The sequence below is a fragment of the Pezoporus wallicus genome, unplaced genomic scaffold (genome assembly GCF_028554395.1).
Source record: "Pezoporus wallicus isolate ANWC-B61680 ecotype Strahan unplaced genomic scaffold, APGP_CSIRO_Pwel_v1 contig_6923, whole genome shotgun sequence".
Lineage (NCBI taxonomy): Eukaryota > Metazoa > Chordata > Aves > Psittaciformes > Psittacidae > Pezoporus > Pezoporus wallicus.
The window spans coordinates 1,382,825-1,403,225 of NW_026637289.1; the positions used below are offsets into that span (position 1 = coordinate 1,382,825).

A 20,401-nucleotide genomic window follows, 5' to 3' on the forward strand; every position below is an offset into this window, starting at 1 on the left:
TCCCAGTCTTGGAAGATTCCCCCATTGCAGGAGTTTAGATCCCTGTCAGCCTTTTGGTGGTAGCCAAAAGGGATGCTTGGCTAGAGGCTGCCATGCCTTTCCAGTTGGCTAGACAGGGCCATCTCTCCTGACCAAAATCCGCCCTCCATTTCAGAGGCTGCTGCCCTCAGCCATGGCTGCAGGTCACCCTGTGGCACTCTGGCCTGCGGACACCCCAGTAAAGCCAATCTACCCACAGGCCTGCAGAGCAGGGTGAAGTGGCTGAATGGTTTAATGATTCAGTCTATCACATCCCTCCTCAACTCACTGGTACATCATCCTCAGCTCCCAAAATAACAGCCAAATAGAGAACTTTCATGGCTCAGTGACTACAGCTAACGGCTGGTGTAGGACCTTGGGATGAGCTACAGCTAACACATCTCAAAAACAGCTTCTGACAGCTGGGGTGAATGGCTCTTCCTTCAGCTCCCTAAGCAGGAGCTCCATAGGCCTGTGCATTTGAAAACAAAGATACGCAGTTCTGATCCTGTCATCCACTGAGAGACATGCCATGTCTGTATTTGACTGGTGATTACTCTGCCCATGCTTCTGACCAGTCCTGCTACAATGGATGCCTTGCCCCCCACAGACACTCTTGCCTAATGTTCACCAAAGGGAACACGCATTGAAAATAACAAAAGCTGCCCAAACCCTCCCATGAAATGGTCTCAACAAGCTTTCTAATTCATTAGCTGGAAGCGATTTTGAAACTTTGATAGCCCACCCCCTCAATCGACTTCCTCTGGCAAACACAAAGGCCCTGGAAGGCTCCACCAGGCAGGAAGCATGGGCAGCAGGCCCACGGCAGCAAACTGTTTAATGACAGGGTGGTTGTGTGAGTGACTGTCATCTGTGAGAGGAGGATGTTTTCCAGTTTGTCCTTGGCAGCCACAGCTTTGCTGGAGGATAATCACATTGTGAATATAGGGAATTTCAAGAACTTCTGCCTAAAAGCTTTTGCTTTTAGGCATTTCGAGTGATGGGTGCTCTTTGCAAAGACCAGATTTGGATCTGTGCTTCCTTGAAGTTCAAGGAGGTCTGAGCATTTCTAATCAGGAAAAGTAATCCCTTTAATTTCAAAATACAGCTTTTCATTTCAAAATACAGTCAACAACAGAGGTTTGACAAGATCTGCAATTTATGGGCAGTAATCATGAATATTTCTTTTGTTTTTTTACTGTAATGCAGTTATCCTAGTACCTGTGTGTACCTAGTGAAATGCAAAATGGAAGGTAAACCATACAAGAGCGGAAGCTTGGGTCCCTATGAATCGTTGTAGGTCTACAGCTTTATGCCATTCATGATGAAACCACATTTTTCATACTGAGAAGCTTTAAACTAAACCAAAAAAAGCAATTTCAGCAGCAGCATGTTAATTATTAACACTAAATATATGAAGTGGGAAGTATTTAGCAGCTTGGCCCACCTACTGACACAGATACCTGCATAGACTTACATTTAAAAGCTTGCTCTACTATGGCAGAGCTTCCTCTGAAATGTAACGCTTCCAGAAAACACCATATTCTGCTGAAAATGACACTGGTTTGTTTCAAACAATCAGAAGACACTAAGTATTGTTTATCTGCTCCCCTTACAGCTCCAAAGGATTCTGACTAGTGAAATGCCCAAGCCCTTCATTCAGTTTCTTACTCCAGAAAGAAACAACCCTGCACAGTACAGCACTCTGTCACTTGCTGTTGAAATGACATGCTGCTGTTGCACACCAGAAATGGCCTGAAAACATAAAGCAGCACAGAAAGTGCTTTTTACCAGCTAAGCATTCTCACCCACACTTCTGAAAAATTTCATTAACTGGTGCATAACTAACTAATGAATAAAGTCCTCTGTTATTTAGTATGCCCATGGCTGTTCAATGACTAGGTAGCAAACAATAATTTTCTTTGCTGTTGCTCTTCTGACACTTTTGAAGTGTCAGAAGAGGAGAAGAGTATGTATTTGATGGCATCACTGAAATGCAATATATCTTAATGTTCATCTGTTCTTCTACTGAGGAAATGTCAGAGGTTAAGTGTAGGTCTCTGCAGGGAAAGAAAAGCAGCACGAAACTGATGGTGCAAAGAACTAAATGGAATTACCACCTACAGGTTCAGGTGCCCCTGCTGAATTAAAGTATTTCATGCAGTTCCACCTACAACTGGTCTGTACCTTCACCATGTGCAATCTTACATTCATAATACAGCTTTGTTTCCTAAACCCAGGAAATTCTACCCCCCTCCATGTCTCGGGAATGCTTATTTTGGAACCCACACACTGAATATTCATCCACTCTCCTGAAGTACTGAAAGGGTCAAATTAATATGAATACCACAAAATCAAGCCCTTTCTATTGCTTTTCTTCTCATTATTTCCCCAGTATTTTGTCAGTGGAAATTATAGGTGAAAATTAAGATCAAAATCATAGACAATATTTTGTGTCTAATATTGCCCTCTTTAGATTATAGACAAAGATCTGAATGCTTCAGTTAGAACTATCAGATAGAATCACAGAACCAACTAGGTTGGAAAAGACCTTTAAGATCAAGCCCAACCATTACCCCAGGATTCCCAACACAACCACTAAACCATGTCACTTGAGGGCCTCATCTACATAATTTTTGAACACTTCCAGGGACGGTGATTCCACCACATTTCTGGGAAGCCTGTTCCAATACCTGATCATTCTAATATCCAATCTAAGTCTCCCCTGGTACAGCTTGAGCTGTTACCTCTTGTCCTGTTGCTTGCTACGTAGGAGAAAAGACCAATTCCCACCTTGCTACAACCTCCTTTCAGGTAGTTGTAGGGAGCAATAAAGTCCCCTCCTGAGCCTTCTCTTCTCCAGACTAAACAACCCCAGTTCCTTCAGCCATTTCTCATGATACTTATTCTCCAGACCTTCACTAGCTTTGTTACCCTTCTTTGGACCCACCTAATAGGCATATTAAAACTAGCATGTGCTCCCCAGTTTGATGGGTTCAAGAACAATGTCTCCTTCATTTTTGCACACAGAAGGTCTAAGAGGAATTGCAAATAGTGCACATGCACAAACTGTCGTCTTCTGAACAGCACACAGTGGGCTAGAAACTGTCATCCATGGACTTCAGTTCTCGTGGTGCAGCTGCTGTGGAAGCTAGAAATATTTAGTGAAAATCACAAGCTGACTCTTGCCTTTCAGACTTTCCGCATTAAACTTGCTTGCTATTATGGGTAAGGACATGAGCATCACATTTGTTCCTTGCCTTTGCTAGTTTTGCTAACCAGGCAGAGGGGTGGCTATAGAACAGAAACTCTTACTGACATGTTATTGCTCAGCTTCAGTTTTAAATGTTATATTTTCAGTTAATCTTATGGAAAAATAGGAGAAATGGCCAAATCACAGTCCTCCTAGTCCAGAATTTCAGTTCATTTCTGCAGATGTCAGTAGCTAGTCCAGCCCCCATAGAGGGACTCCATCACTGGGATTTCTCTGCCATGAATAAACCGAAGACATGAGCTTATTCAGAAATGGCTAATCAAGAGTAACATTATCTTGAGGACACACCTTGGTTACCTTCAGAGACGTGAGAATTGGAAGGCTACCCCATCTTCCCCTCCTGCAAGGAAAAAAACTAAAAAAGCCAGAGTTCTGCATTTTTGTTTTTCCTGGCATGCAGTATGGTAAGGCAGAAGTAATTAAAAGAACATACGGAGAAATGAACAAAGTTGCCAACCCTGGCTGCTCAAACAGCATTGACTATCCAAATCCCGAGAGGTCTGCACAAAGAGGCAATTGCACAAAAGCTGTCCATTAAGGATTTTCAAAGTAGAAGAGCTTGGCAGAAAATTGGGGTGGTTGTTTACTAGCTTGGCTTCCAAGTCCCTTCCTCCTAAATCCTATTCGGCTTGGAAAATCCCTTTCACAGAAAAGGCTGTGAGGAAGAGTCTAATCTTCAGGCAATCCTGAGGGGCTACCTCAGGCTGAAAATAAATAAATGACCTAACAACATAGATGTTTGAAAGCTCTTGCTTGCCGTATCGACTCCTAATGTACTGCTGCTCATGTTTCTGCTTTCCTACAAACAGATGGCAAAGCAGAGTCAAGTCAAGAAAATCCTGGTGAAATAGGAGAGGTTCTAGGTGCCAGGAACAGGTGTCTCCTACCTCTGTCTTGAGTGTCCCTTATTCTTACACATCCTCAGGCCAGACGCTTTTTTCCACCCATAGATCTTGGTGGTTATGCTGCTGGGGAGGGCGCAGCACCAATCTCAAGTCAGTACTTTTTATTTTTTTAGCTACCAAAATATAACAACTCTGATGCAAAGGAATTTAAATAACTCTCTCTGTGAAGAATATGAAGGCTCTCAGCTTTTAAAAATACTTCTGACCTTTTTCAGAGAAACCAAATCTGATGCAAAAGTAATCTCATGGGAGCAAAGATTATGAAGATAGCTTTACATGAGTTGTGAAGAGTATCAGAAGGAGCAATTATCCAAAAAAGTCAATTTATTTCCACTTAAAAGTAGATTTTAGTTCATGTTTAGTCCTCTTACAGGACTTCAAAGATTTTTCTGGTTTTGATTTTGCCACAAAACATTGGTAACTATTTTTCTAAGAAACATGATTTTGAAAAAGCAGGTAGTTGTGAGGAGGTTACCTTACCCAGCTAGTGAATTTTGCTTTATGTACTGGAAATAAAAGGCATAAAATACAGAGCCTCTTCATAAAATAGCATTTCCACTGTAGAGAAATGAAGGCAACCTTGAAACCAGACTAACAAAGATTTTATTAGGTTTCATACAGCAGGAATGGTTTGGCTCCAGGTCTATTTAATACAAACTCTGAAGGTTTAAATCCCACTGTATTACAAGAGCATTACTCGCTCAGAGTTAATGACAGATCCCAGTTGCAGCATGACCCTTTCTGCACCCAAACGAGCAACTTGGCTAATAAGACAGCTCTGCAACATTACTTTTATGGCACTTGAATCCTGGACTTGGCATCCTGATTAAGATGAATAAAAATGTCAACAATAACACCCTGTTACAGAAGCACAACACCTTCCCAATAGATACCAGCATTCTACAAGTGATACTTCTGAACACTTACTTTGTGAGTGGTGTCTCTAGTAACCCACCTTCAATACTACTGATTGCCACTCAAAGAGAAATTCCAGTTTCCAACTCCCCATATGAGAGCAGAAAGCAGAAAGCCTCAGGAAGAAAATGAATTTTAATCTGTGACAGAAGTTTTATGGAGAAGAAGGAAAAACATTTTTAGAAACAAAGACCTCAAGACATGATTGAGGTGGCTGTGCCCAAGCCTTTGCAATTCGATGCGCTGACACAGTGCATTCTATTTCATGAATGCATGAGGACCATGTTTCCCACACACACTATCCCGCAAAGTTCTTGTCTCAGAGGTGCAGCTTTGTCCTCTTGGTAACTGTGACATTCAATAAAGGGCCAGATACTGCAACTGTGAGGTATTACAAGTGGGGATGCTACTGCTTTATGCGCTTGTTTCTGCCATTCAGGGAAGCTGCTGAAAATCCCCAGAGGATCACAGAAAACGGTTCACATACCTCTGGGAATAGGGGGTGCTGAACCTGAGCCCTGGTTTTTGCAGCCTGGAGGGGAAAAAAAAACATACCTCCCTCAACTCCCTATTCTGATTGTTTAAATCAATGTAGTGGTCAGAATGCACCAGTCCTGTAAAGTACATGGTAAAACCATAATGCTCATGGATCACAAATAAAACCCAGATCACATACAGGTTTTAGGTGTAGTATTTCATAAGAAATCAGAAATACATGTTTTTTTTTTTTCCTTCCTAAAATCAAATTATAAGGCCCTAGACAGGATGATCCTTCCTGGATTGCAGAGGGAATCAGCAGAAGCCCCAGAGCATGACAGAAACAGACAGTGAATGTGGTGCAAATTTATTTTTAATGTTGCTGCTGTTTACAGCAGCCTACTCCTCTTAAATACCACTCCCTCCTCTTCCTGTGCTGAGACACTGTTTGCTTAGCGTTAAAATACAGGCCTTAGGGTCTATGTGTCAATATAACAAGCAGCTTGATTCTAGAAGAAAGTTTATCCAAAACTGAGAAGCAGCAGTGTTCTCTGGAGGAACAAGACTAATAATAATTGGTAGGATTTTCTTCTCTGTAAAATCAAACCCTAGTTGCTGCAGTGCATCAGTTTAGACTAGACTGATGGAGTAGGCAAATACATCGACTTTGTAGCTCTAAAGCCTATCTATAGATAGGAAAGATACGAAATGGCAGCTCTAATACTGTGCCTGTGTCAAAACATTAGGGAGTCTGACTATGAGCTCTTGTTGTTCTGCATCCAGAATTAGGTTATATACGGATGCTCAGATTTTGCCTTGTTAGAGAACATTTTGTCAAAGACATCAGCAAAAATGGAAGTTGAACAATCTGGAAAAAAAACCATGGTTTTGGTGTTTTGGTGGTGGGTTGTGTTGTTTTTTTTTGGGGGGGGTGGGGGGTGTGTGTGTATGTTTTGTAATTTTTTTTTTTTTTTAACTAGTGTCTAGTTTACTCTTCAGGAATAGATAAAGAGCTGACAGCAGATGCAGTGTTGAACAGTATCTGTATAGCTTGCTTGAGATTACTGTGAGAATCTAAGAACTCCTCAAATTTTCCAGCCTTCAATTTTCTCTGTGGAAATAAATGACAGAAGAGAAAACCAGTGACATTTTAAAGTCTCTTTGGAAAGAAAGAATAATTTAGAAACAGCATTATTATAGACTGTAACACACTTATGAACAACATGTAATACAAGCTTTTTAATAATATTTGACTTAATTACCCAGATTACTATCTCTTCGGTATTTCATGGTTATCACTTAACACCTTCAATTTACATTCTTAAATAAGTTACTGTGTAAATAAAGTACGCTCAGAGTGCCTGTATTTGGACAGTACTTACATTTAATTACAGATGATCTGGATATGTTTATAGGTGCAAAATACCTTAAAATTGTTTACAGGAAATAAGCTCAACTAGCACTAACCCTGGAATCTAAATGTTCACAACAGCACCAACAGCAGCTCAGCCATTTATTTGAACATGCGTTTAAAAATGTTACTTTGGAATGCAGTAGAAAAGAAGTTCAAAGAAATGCCAAATAGAGGGAAGCACAAAAGATCAAAACTCCATAGCCGCTTGGATCAATAAAATATTAAAATGCAGTTCTTAAATATAAGTACTACACCAAGTAGTAGTCTGGTTGGTCTTAAATGGTGTTAAAGCCCTTATTTTCTATAGGAGACAGTAATAAGCATTTTGCCTATTCAATCCAATCAAGATTTAGGCATCGTGCTATAAAAGCAAACATATCTGACACTTCTTCTATAACTTTAGCAGTTGGCTTTCCTGCTCCATGCCCAGCCTTGGTGTCAACATGGATGAGAAGTGGATTGGTTTGTTTACGGCTTCGGCCCACAACATATTGCAAAGTAGCAATGAACTTCAGTGAATGAAGAGGGACCACACGGTCATCGTGGTCTGCTGTGAGAAGCAGCGTAGAGGGATACTGGATGCCATCTTCTTCTGGTAGTTTGATATTGTGAAGCGGAGAGTACCTGAGAAGAGCACACAAATCTTTACATATTTTTTCCTCAAGATCCAACAAGAAGGTCGTCTCATACTGAAATCATCGCAGTAGCATTTGATAACACCCAGAATACTACAGTTTTCAGTTGCATATATCAGAACTGCATTACTGGCAACTACTGATGGTGGCCACAAAACTCTGGCTCTCAAGTGTGAAGCAAGTACATTTTTTTAATTTCAGAGAGGCATATGCATACACCACCTAGAAATGCCAAAAATACCAGGAATAGGCAGTGGGGAAACTGAGGGAACACCATGCAGGAAACAGAAACAAGAGCTGTAAGTTTTCCTGCTTTTGACAGATTACTTCAATACTTATCCGCTGAACAATGAACAATCTAACTTTCAAAATTCCCTTTCTTTGCAGGAGAATGTGCATCTTTTAGCTACTGTAACTTAACATAAAAGGTGTATCTACATACCTCAACAAAAAGTACCCTCTAGTATTAGAAATTAAAGGTAAGCCACAAAGAATTCCATCTAAACATTTCATACTTCATTTAGACAAAGCTAAACCCACGGAGAATGTTACATACCTTAAATCAAGAGTAAGATACTGTTTTCCCCCCTATTTCATGACAGGAAATACAGAAGGAAATTTTGCTTTATTTTTGAATTAATTTCTCACTTGCAGGACTACCCAGGAAGTAACTCCAAATTATGTTTAAGAACACGTGACAACATTTGAATGTCTAACCTAGCAGATCCCTGGCTTCCTCATTTTCACCTATGGAACAATGTAAGTGAATTTTCAGACTATTATATGTTTTGAAAAGAAGTTAAATGACAGCCACTACATAACACTATTTGCCTTAATGTATTTTTTGAGTGTCTGTAAAGGTATTGTCTAAGCAACATTAAATATAAATATTCCTAAATTTGATAAGCAATTGCCAGCTATTGAAAAGGAGGGAAAGAAGGAGGTGATCCTGCCCCTTTACTCTGCTCTCATGAGATCTCACTTGTGGTATTGTGTGCAGTTCTGGTGTCCTCAACATAAAAAGGACATGGAACTGTTGGAACAAGTCCAGAGAAGGGCCACGAGGATGATCAGGGGACTGGAGCACCTCCCGTATGAAGAGAGGCTGAGAAAGTTGGGGCTGTTCAGCCTGGAGAAGAGAAGGCTGCGTGGAGACCTCATAGCAGCCTTCCAGTATCTGAAGGGGGCCTATAGGGATGCTGGGGAGGGACTCTTCATTAGGGACTGTAGTGACAGGGCAAGAGGTAATGCGTTAAACTTAAAGAGGGGAAGTTTAGATCAGATATAAGGAGGAAGCTCTTTACTATAAGGGTGGTGAGGCACTGGAATGGGTTCCCCAAGCAAGTTGTAACTGCTCCATTCCTGGCGGTGTTCAAGGCCAGGTTGGACAGAGCCTTGGGTGACATGGTTTAGTGTGAGGTGTCCCTGCCCATGGCAGGGGTGTTGGAACTTGATGATCTTAAGGTCCTTTCCAACCCAAACTATTCTATGATTCTATGATTCTAAATATTTCAGATTCTGCCATATAAGATGTTTCTAAAATTATGCATTGAGATTTTGTGAGTAAGCATGTGTTTAAGTAGGTATGGAATGACTCCTTGCTGCAGATGTATTTATCACAGAATGAATTTAAAACTTTGCTTCTACTTTGCCTCTTCACAGTATCTGAATTTACAGATGTGCAAGGAAATTTCAGTGTCCAAAATCATGAAGATTGTTTGGAAAAGAGTTAATCTTTTATCTAAAATCTAATTTATCCATTGATAAAAACTTAATTATGAAATGTTAGTTGTTTCATGCACTATATTCACAAAAATATGTTTTCCATGGAAGACTTAGATTAGACAACTGAAGGTTTTGAAACAATCTAATTACAATGGTCCCACCTGATCATCTAGTATTTGGACTTGACACTGAATTCTAATTTTTATCTTTTTTTTTTTTAATAACCTTTCCAGACCTCTCAGCAAGGAGTTAGGAAATGAATGAATACCCTGTGACGGCCATTTAATTCTTACAAATAGATCCTGTTCACATTGTATAATATAATTCACAATGGTGATTGTCTCTCCCCATTGTAAAAAACACCATTTACGTAGCAGTTCACCTGAGAATATTCTGTTGTGACAGCCTAAAGGAGTCATTATTCAGAAAGAAAACCTTACAAGTTGGTAAAGCTGTGTAGAACAAGGTCTTTGAAAATATGACCAGTTGACTCAGCAGGGCTTTGAAGATAATCTTTCATGCGAAACTGACTTGTAAGGAAATGCTGCATTCCTCAAATCTAGTGTGGGAAAGGACGAAGTAATTCTTAGACTAGATATCGAACATGACAACCTGAAACTGTTCAGCAGACTATGCATTTTAACAACCACAGAGGTATTTAAAGGCACTTACTTGCACAGCCATTCAAACTGCTCTTTACGGTCAGAGCAACCATAGTCAGTGGTCCAAGCATGGCCAATAGTGTACTTGTGGAACTTGAGCATGTCCATCACTCCCACTTGGGCAATAGCACAACCAAATAGGTCAGGGCGCTGATTAGCACAGGCAGCTTTGACAGGAAAACAACTCTATTAGCATTAATATCTTAAGGAATTAAGCTCAGCAGTGAAAGGTCCACTGCCAAGTTCATGAAAGACCAACTTTCAAAAAGTTATGTTTTATAAACTCAGTTACTTAAAAACAAGAAAAAGAAGAAAAACTGTAAAGTTAAAACAATGTGAGAAGAAATATGGATTACCATATAACACCTGGAACAAAAAAACTTCAGTACAAAATATCTGATATAAACCAATTGCACTGGGAGAAGACTGCCAGGGAATACAAAATCAAATAGACTTTTAAGCAAAACCAAAAGCAAATATGCTGACAAATAAAAATTATAACTCCCAAGATGACATGTTCAAAATTCCTTAAGAGCAATTTCCCTGTTCTTCAGGCACCAAACATGCTGTTCTTTGAAAATCGTCTTCCAAACTAGCAAACTGGGTTTAAAGGAGAAATGCACTTTTAAAACGTGATCTTTGGCCTACTGAATTGAAGGCTCCTAAACCATTCACTGTCTAAACCGTTATTATTAACATCAACAAAGAAAAGGGCATTAAGGAACTGATGAAAGTTTTCTTCTATGATTACTATGTAAACCCATATGAAAATAGTTTTGATAAAAGCATACTACAAAAATCAGAGGAATAGCCTCATCTTAATAGAACAAATTACTTTTATATGTTCTTTTTTTTTTTATGGCCTCCATCTTCCTACTACTGGAAAGGACAATTTCTTCAAGAACAATGCTTGCCTCATGTATTTAAAAAATAACCACGGCCCATCTAGCTAAGTGTTCAGTTTATAAGAGTGGCAATTAGCATGTGCTCTGGGAAAACGCGTAAAGCAACTACTGGGAGATACTTCTGTACATTTTCAGCTTTGGAACTAGTTGTTTAGGTTTTCCCTGAGTTAGTTACCTGCAGCCATCCTTTTAAAACAGCCATCAAAACACATATCCTCTGTAAATACATCTAATTCCTTTCTTAAAGTTTATTCATCTAGCATTAAGTCACAAAGATTCCATCTATTTCATACTTCTTTTACAAAAAGCTACACCTAGGAAGAATGTTACATTCCTTAAATCAAGAGATCTAGTGTTCATCATATCCTGTAGCAATAGGTTATAGAACCTCAGCCTTCCCCAAATCCAGGGTAGCCAGTCTCCTGATAGCTTCCAGAGGGGGCCTATGTTGTTCCTAGTCTGTCTTTTATTTGCTACGTACCTATAGAATTCCTTCCTGTTATCCTTAACATCCCTAGCCAAGTTTAATTCTAACTGGGCCTTAGCTTTCCTAACCTGGTCCTCAGCTTCCCAGACAACATCCCTGTATTCTTCCCACGCCGCCTGTCCTTGCTTGCACCTTTTATAAGCCCGCAGGCAGGGAGCACGGCTGCTCACCCCTGCCCTCTCTGCTCTGGCAGGTCCTGAAACTGTTACCACCCCGCAAGGTGCTGAAGCGCAGCAGGCACAGGATCCTCCAGATGCACGTGCCAGCCTGTCAGAGTTGGTGGGTGCTGCTGGACAAGGAGCCCCCGGCCTCCCACCAGCTACTGCTGGGGATGTGCCTGGGGTCCCAGCGCCCCATGGCTCTGCCCGGGCAGTGAGAGGGGACTGGGGTGCCCAGACCCCTGGTCCACAGCTGCGCTCCACTGCTCTGGGCAGCACCGATGCACTCTTCTGTTTGGCCTTTGCCTTAGGCTATTTCAAAACATGCGGGAGCTGGAGGAAGAGGCCACCAGCAGGACCCAAGTGGGGCTGCACGAAGAATAGATGGAGGTGGATGTGAAGGTGGAGGAGGTGATGGAGGTGGATGTGGAGGAGGACGAGGCGATGGATATGGACTGATGAGTGGTAAGGTAGCACGTGCCCCCCCATCCACTGCTGGCAGTGACAGTGGGTTGGCTGCTGCCGTGCTGGGGGTGTGTGTGATGGCCCCACTGCAGGGACACGGTGCCCGGTGGCCTCATCCTGGCGGCACAAGCGGCACCACTGCGCTGCCCTGCGCTGCCTTTGGGACACGCGAGCCGAGTCTGATTGCATAGAGCCTGGCTCCAGCCCCAGCCAGGGCTGAGCCCCGTGGCAGAGTCCCACCCTACCCAGTGTGTGGCAAACACAATGACCATCAGTAGCCTCACTGAAATGACCTTGTGCTGCTTGTTTCCAGGGCTGGTGGAGAGGGAAGTTTTCATGGTGCTTGAAGTTTCGTTTAGAAGACCTCCTGTTTTCTTTGAAGATTGTTGTTTTTTAAGAAGATTGTTCATTTTTCTGTAAGAGTTGTCATTTTTGATAGAATAGGTGTAGTTTTAAGAACAAGAGTTGTACTTTAAGGTAGAATAGTTGTAGTTTTAGGTAGAAGAGTTGTATGTTTGAGAAAAACAGTTGTTCTTTGTTGTTTAGTTTATTTTTTGTTGTTTTGTAAATACATTTCTTGACATTTTTCTGACCCAGTCTTTGTATTTACTGCGATCGCACGTGGCTTTGGCAGACAAGTGGTTTCCACTGTGCCTGGGATTGTTAGGACCCAGGTGTAGGACCTTGCACTTGGCTTGGTTAAATTTCATGAGGCTGGCATTAGCCCACCTCACAAACATGTCGAGGTCCCTCTGGATGGCATTCCTTCCCTACAGGGTATCAACCGAACCACACAGCTTGGTGTCATCGGCAAACTTGCTGAGGGCGCACTCAATTCCACTGTCCATGTCAGCGATGAAGATGTTGAACAAGACCGGTCCCACACCGATCCCTGAGGGACACCACTCGTTACTGGTCTCCAGCCGGACATAGAGCCATTGACCACAACACTTTGCGTGCAGCCATCCAGCCAGTTCTTTATCCACCAAGTGGTCCATCCATCAAATTGATGTCTCTCCAATTTAGAGACAAGGATGTCATGTGGGACATTGTCAAACGTGTTGCACAAGTCCAGGTAGATGACATCAACTGCTCTACCCCTGTCCATCAGTTCTGTAGCCCCATCATAGAAGGCCACCAAATTGGTCAGGCAGGGTTTCCCCTTAGTGAAGCCACGCTGGCTGTCACCAACCACCTTGCTGTTTTTCATGTGCCTTAGCATGCCTTCCAGGAGAATCTGCTCCAAGATTTTGCCAGGCACAGATGTGAGACTGACTGGTCTGTAGTTCCTTGGATCATCCATTTTCCCCTTCTTGAAAATGGGGGTTATATTTCCCTTTTTCCAGTTATCGGGAACTTCACCTGACTGCCATGATTTTTCAAATATGATGGCCAGTGGCTTAGCAACTTCATTTGCCAGCACCCTCAGGACCTGCGGATGGATTTCATCAGGACCCCTGGACTTGTACACTTTCAGATTCTTAAGATGGTCTCAAACCAGTTCCTCTCCTACAGTGGGCCCAAGGTCTTCCTTCTCACAGTCCCTGCATCTGCCTTCCAAGACTTGGTTGGTGCGGTCAGAGCCTTTGGCAGTGAAGACCAAGGCAAAGAAGTCATTCAGAACCTCAGCCTTCCCCAAATTCAGGGTAGCCAGTTTTCCTGAGAGCTTCCAGAGGGGGCTTATGTTGTCCCTAGTCTGTCTTTTATTCGCTACGTACCTATAGAATCCTTTTCTGTTATCCTTAACATCCCTAGCCAAGTTTAATTCTAACTGGGCCTTAGCTTCCCAGACAACATCCCTGTATTCTTCCCATGCTGCCTATCCTTGCTTCCACCTTTTATAAGCCTGTTTTTTCCTTTAAATTTTCCTCAGCAGTTCCTTATCCATCCAAGGAGGTCTCCTGGCCCTCCTGCTGCACTTCGTTCTGGTTGGGATGCAACACTCCTGAGCTTGCAGTAGGTGGTCCTTGAATATTAACCAACAGTGCTGGGCCCCCCTGCCCTCTAGGGCTATATCCCATGGAACCTTCCGAAGCAGGTTCCTGAAGAGGCCATAGTCTGCTCTCCTTAAGTCCAGGGCAGTGAGCTTGCTGCACGCTCTTCTCACTGTCTTGAGGATCTTGAATTTGACCATCTCATGATCGCTGCATCCAAGGCTGCCCTGGAGCATCACATTTCCAACGAGCCCTTCCCTGTTGGTGAGCACAAGGTCAAGCACGGCACCTCTCCTTGTCGGCTCCTCTATTACTTGCAGGAAGAAGTTGTCTTCCACACAATCGAGGAATCGTCCCACCAACAGATATAAGGGTGGTTGAAGTCCCCCATGAGAACAAGGGCCTGCGAACATGAGGCTGTTCCTATCTGTCTGTAGAGTGCTTCATCCACAGATACCTCTTGATCAGGCAGTCTGTTACAGATCCCCACAGTAATGTCTCCTACCACTGTTCTTCAATTCCAGTCTCTATTGCTTGATTTTAATCTGTTGTCTGGTTATTTTACAAATTCTTCTGCTTTTTTTGAATTTTAAGAAGTAAGAGCACTGGAATCTTCACATACCTACTACAATGGATCCCAGAATCCTTGTCTTTATTCAGAGCTAATCACTGTACATCCACATGTAGGCACAGTCTTTCCCAAATTATTCTATCTCTCTCCTCATTTTCATCCATTGTGAAAATGGATCATTTATTCCCATTCTTTGCCTCCTGCTAACCAGGATATTGTTATGACACGACCTTGTTTTTTGCTCAGCAAGAACTTTCTTGCACAACCTTATGCAAGGGATCTTGTCAGAAGCTTTTGAAAATCCAAGAATAACTCCTCCCCAAGATCACTGTTAAAAGCACCATACACTGTCTGACAGCTCCTTCCAATAGCTCTAATAGATTTGCAAGATGTAACTCCAGCCTGCTAAATTCTTTCTCACTTGCCAGCTATTACTTACTGGTTTCAGCTGGTTAGCCTATTAGAAAAGGCAGCTTTACTCATGTGCAGCTTGTGGATCACCATGAACCATTTAAAAATTGGCATTAAACTTGCCCCCTTCTGTTCCTCAGATATTCAGGCTTAGTAGTCTGCAATTTCGTATCAGAGCTCACTTGGATCTTGAGTGTTCACCATCTGGTCCTGGCAACTCACTACTTTTCATGTGATTGATTTACTCCAAAATCTCTTCCGCTGTTGCTTCAGCTTGAATCAGCTCCTCAGTGTTCCCCATGAGGAAAGACTCTGGTGCAGGGAACTCCCCCAGCTCCTCAGGAGGGAACATCAATATAAACACACAATTTAGTTTTTCTGCTCTGTCACTATCTTTCCTCTAGTACTCCTTTTACACCTCACTTGATGTATATGCTCCACAGATCCTCTGGCCAGCTTCCTGCTTCTGATGTACATAGAAAGCTTTCATTGCTAATGTTTATAATGGAAGCAATTTGCTCATTAGTCTCCTGTAGTCCATCAATCTCTCTCAGGGTTTATGCTCTACCCCATTTTCTACTTTTGAACGTGATTTCTGTTTTCTGAAGGATGCGATTTTACTTCTGGTCATCTCTGTTATGAAGCTATGCTAACTCTTTCTGGTTCCTTTCTGAGCGATTTTTGAAAGATATATATGGCACCTTAAATGGCTGCCGTGTAAAAACTCTCAAAAGTACTTTTGATCATATCCCTCTCCTTCCTGTTATTTCCTTTTATGAACATAAATTATATTCTGGTAGGAAAAAAAAGCCAAAACAACTACTGTATAATGTTTCATTTTAGCACTCTTTATTGCAGAGTGTCTCTTGAAGCACTGTGTGTTGCTCAGGATTTCATAAAAAATTGCTGCTCCTAGTTCCCTAACTAGTTATTTCAGTAAGAAATCATTTATGGAGACACTCATCCATTTCCACTACACCCCTTAATTAGCCATCATACTTAGTTATATGCATTAATAAACTGTAACCTGGAACAGAAATTTGTGAATTTTACTTCCCTACATTTACTTGGAGCTTTAAAATTCAGTACAAAACTAAGATTTCAAAACCTCAGATCTGTTTGTCTAAGCAAACATCAGAGGTCAAACTGCATTTGCATGAAAGAGGTTTTTAGCTCACAGCTGTGGCACTACTCAGCTTGGGGATCACACTGCAGGACAAAGAAGTCTTGTTTTGCAGTTGAATGAAGCAAGAGCTGAAGGCTCTGCATTCCTCAGAGACACCTCCTGTTAGTCTGACTAAAAGGAAACGGTATTTTGGGAGAGTGACAATAGTCTTTCTTCCTTGTCACTTTTTCTTTCAGTAAATGAGAACTGAGAAAATCTGGGAGTGGGTCCTTCCACCTAAAGCAGGAGTTATGCTCCCTAGTGCTGCATGAACAACTATTGCAAAATTTAGTTCTGCTTTGATGAAAAACCACTTACAAGAATTTATTAAATTCACCTAATTCTACCCAGTCTAGGAAAATCCCTTTCTGGCTCATCAAATGCATGGAAATACATGGATTGTAATCCATCTACGAGTAAAAGAGAAGGTTTCTAAAAACAGAATTTTCAGAGCAGGGAGGTCTAGATTACTAACACCTGCCTCCTACTGGAATGAAGTACACTCTGCAGATGTCACTTGCCTCCCCTTACCTAACTAAGGAGCCCAGCTGACTTGTTCAGCCAGAAACACAGGGGTTTTGGTGACTAAAGATGGCTAGGATGAATCTCATCCTGAGTGAAACAAAGTCCATATAACCAGAAGACAGTGTTTTTGGAAGCTATGTAAAATGTTGGAAGTTTAACTGCATTTCCAATTATATATTTACACTCACATAAAATAGACTTGTGCAATGGTGTGCAAACCCTTTAATCTGTTACCACAGCATTCATTTCTACTGGTGCTCCTATTTAGAATGCACAAATAACTCCTGCCACGTCTAACCAAGTAGTATATAAGCAGAAAGCAAAAATTCCACTTTACATATACTTGCTATTTTAAAAATAAGAATGCAGGAATAGCCAAGATGACTTAGATCAAATATCTGTATGACTCCAAATCCTGCTTCTTATGCGGGATGCTACTTCACTGAAAAATAAAATCAAATAAATAGAGCCAGTATTCAGTGGCAGATAAATAGGAAGGAGTATAAAAAGAAGAGCAAGCAAAGAGTGGGCCTAGTAAGTCTCCTCATTTTCTATAAATCAAGTCATTTACGGACTTGAAATGCCTTTTTTTTTCTTCTCACGAGTAGCTCAATTCTGTCATACTGTTACATGCGTTTCATGCTATTAAAAAAATACAAACCACAGTATTACTCATTTGTGTTCCCTTCTCCTTTCAAAATGGAATAAAATCTCCCTTTTTCTTCCACTACTTTCAGACTGAGTGATTTAAGAGAAACACTTTTTGTAGTTCTTTAAATATTGCTTAGACTGTGAGACATTTTTCTGTTTAAGAGGAGACTATTAATTTCCTTGGATTAAAGAACATGGTAGTGAATTACATGTGAAAAAGATGCATTTATAACAAAGTGCTACAACTGACAGTTCCTCAAAAGCTCATGACTTCTTCAGGTAGCTGTACTTGTATTTTACATGTCTCACCAGAGACATTAATGATTTTATTTGTGGGCATGTTTTAACTATACAATGAAAGCAGAGCCAGATTGTTACATGTCCCTGTTTAAGGCTTTAATCACAGAACTGTCATGTTTTCATTTGCCCTCTAAGAACAAGAATTTATGACCACAGAAAGAATGAGTAAGAAACTCTGCTGAAGGATCACAGGACATGGGTTTCTGGCTTATGCTACAGATAACACAAAGTTCCTGATTCTACATTACAGATTTCTGGTTACTCAGTAATTATTTTGTAATAGTTAGCCTTAAGAAAGAAAAAACTAAAAAAAAACCCAAATGTTTTTTAAGCATTCTTACTTATTGTGTTATTCTACCACAGGGTTAGCTCTACCGCACAAGACAGTAATTTTAAGTATGGCTTTTAACACTCAGCCTTTGCTATAGATTGCAGAATCCCAGTGTCCTATGCAAATACCAAATGAAGTACAACTGTATGTGTTTACACCTGGTATAGACAAATGCACTGATATTCTGGCAATTTCTGAAAAGAGGATCTGGTAGATTTTTGTGTGGTTACTTTGATAAACCCAGTACCAAACCCAGGAAATACACAAGCAGTTCTTACCAACTAATAGGCCCCCATTTGAGCCTCCATTAATAGTCAACTTCTTTGGGGATGTGTAGCCTTCCTTGATGAGGTATTTGGCAGCACACTGAAAGTCATCAAAGCAATTTTGTTTGTTGGCCAAGATACCACCTAGCACACAAATAAAACAAACTAGTTGATACCATAAAATCCATTTGATACCACCTCTTCAGAGAAACATGCATGCAAAAATACCTGGGAACAATTCCAGTTTCATGAACATTTTAATAATTGATGCAGCTCAGAAAGACAGCAAAAATGAAAGATTCTTTCAACAAAGAGAGGGTATAAGATGGTTCTGTCAATAACACTAATGCTTTCAGAAACTGAATAATACATACCTATACTGTGGAATGAGTGCCAGGTAATGCTTCTAATTAAAGCTAAAAGCTTTGCATTGCAAAACATATACAAAATGACCACATACAATCCACTTGAGGCTTGATTTAATGGGACTTTAACAGCGTTAAATTCAGTGACAGTTTCTTATGGCAGTAAAGCCTCAGCTTATAAAATAAGCTATATAAAATAAGCACTTCTAATTTCCTGGGCACAGAATATGTGGCTGACAATTATTTTTTGATTAGTTGCTTTCTAATCAGATGATATATAGCTATGATCAAACAGGGACTTCGGAATTGCATCTTGGTTTGAAATTTTATTAACTACCAATATGGAAATGCTTAAGATGCTGCCATCCTGTTAAACAGAATTCCAAACATGACGAGACGTATGAGCAATAAATCATGACTGAAAATGTAGGTCCAAATGATATCATTGGATATCATTCAGTTCTCAAACCAAAAAATTTTGCATGGAGGGATGTGAAAGGAAAAGCATGGTTTCCCCTACAATCTTTCAGCTATTTGAGCAGAAGATTATCAACCCACAACACACAGTTGATCAGATTTCACGATCTTCCCATTTTAGATGCCTGTTTGGCAAGATATAAAACTGGCTTCTCCTTGAAGGTTATCCTATCTTAAGACTTGTTGTCTTCTTTCTGAGGCAATTATATGCTAGTAAGAAATAGGAACTAGGAAGAATTTCCTCATATGCCTATAGCAAAGGCTGTGGTCCAGGCAGGTAAGAGGAGCTCAGTGGATGCAGAAAGGGAACTCCAGTTCCTTCTACTTTAAAAGCTGGATGTTTATTCGAAGCTGAGGTTCCCAGTGTCACCCAGGAACCTGTGGGACAATTAATTCTACTCTTAAATAAGTCAGCTGAGCTATAATCTGGAGGTTTGTCTATCTCCATTGTTCATCCAGTGACCCTAGACACCCTATTCACACTGGATGCTTCATTTCTATGTTGCAAAGCTTTGGTAAGGTAACTCTGATACCTGGTCATACAAATCACAAAGTAATCTTCAAATGTGTGGCAATAAAGAGGAAATAAATCTTACTCTTTACTCAAAGTTCTGGTTTGGTGTTAGGTAAAAATCCTACCTATGCCATTAAACCTAAGTAAACAGACTTCTGGAGTTAACAAAACCCAGATACATCTCTTATTATGCAACTGCAACAAAAGACTTGGGTCAAAATTAAGCAGGAAATAGGTGGACCAAAGAAGCATTATCATATTACAATAAATTTTATTAAAACCTATTACAAACCAATCAGAAAATTAAAATTAATGAAGGATACTTCATCTTTAGCAATAATATCCTGTATCTGCAAGCATATATAGCTTCTATTTATGAAACTATTACATATTTAACTCAATTGTAAGGAAATGACCCAGACAAAAAGTTACCACACATGAAATAGTAAAACCAAGATGTAATGATCTGGGAATACTATTTTGTTTCATAAAAAGTTATTATGGATTAGTCCCATAGCAAATTGCTGCATCATAAACACCACTGTGCATTTTGGTGCATTTGCCTTGCTGACAACATCTCCAGCAACTTATCTCCCAGATTCTTGGGATATGAATGAGGCATCACCACTAAATAATTATGGGTATGTTACAGAGATGAGTAAGACTTTTCCCATCTTTTTCCTCTGGGAAAGTGATGCACTAAACTGTCAACAATAAGGAAGGTGGACAATCACAGGATTAAGACAGTGATTAGACTGGAAAAACATGGAAAGAAACACATCAAAGGTATTAAGAAAAAGGGAAAAGAGATCAAAAGGGTTTTATAGTGAGTGATTTGGTTTCCCTGTGGC

The 20,401-nt window shown here is 40.7% G+C and overlaps 1 protein-coding gene and 1 long non-coding RNA gene across 2 annotated transcripts in view; one reads left to right on the forward strand and one right to left on the reverse strand.

Annotated features, from left to right (window-relative positions):
• Positions 1-6,951: 6,951 nt before the first annotated feature.
• Positions 6,952-20,401, reverse strand: part of PREP (prolyl endopeptidase) — a 100,284-nt gene continuing 86,834 nt past the window's right edge. The window contains exons 13-15 of the mRNA XM_057404683.1: positions 18,207-18,338; positions 10,036-10,192; positions 6,952-7,627 (exon numbers count right to left, since the gene is read on the reverse strand). Of these exons, the coding sequence (XP_057260666.1) occupies positions 7,333-7,627; positions 10,036-10,192; positions 18,207-18,338 (584 nt within the window). The 3' untranslated portion in view covers positions 6,952-7,332. The remainder of the gene's footprint in view (positions 7,628-10,035; positions 10,193-18,206; positions 18,339-20,401) is intronic.
• On the forward strand, positions 7,798-19,382 carry LOC130596751 (uncharacterized). The gene is made up of 4 exons (XR_008971594.1): positions 7,798-7,937; positions 8,026-8,117; positions 8,241-8,397; positions 19,158-19,382. It is a non-coding gene; the product is annotated as an uncharacterized LOC130596751 (long non-coding RNA).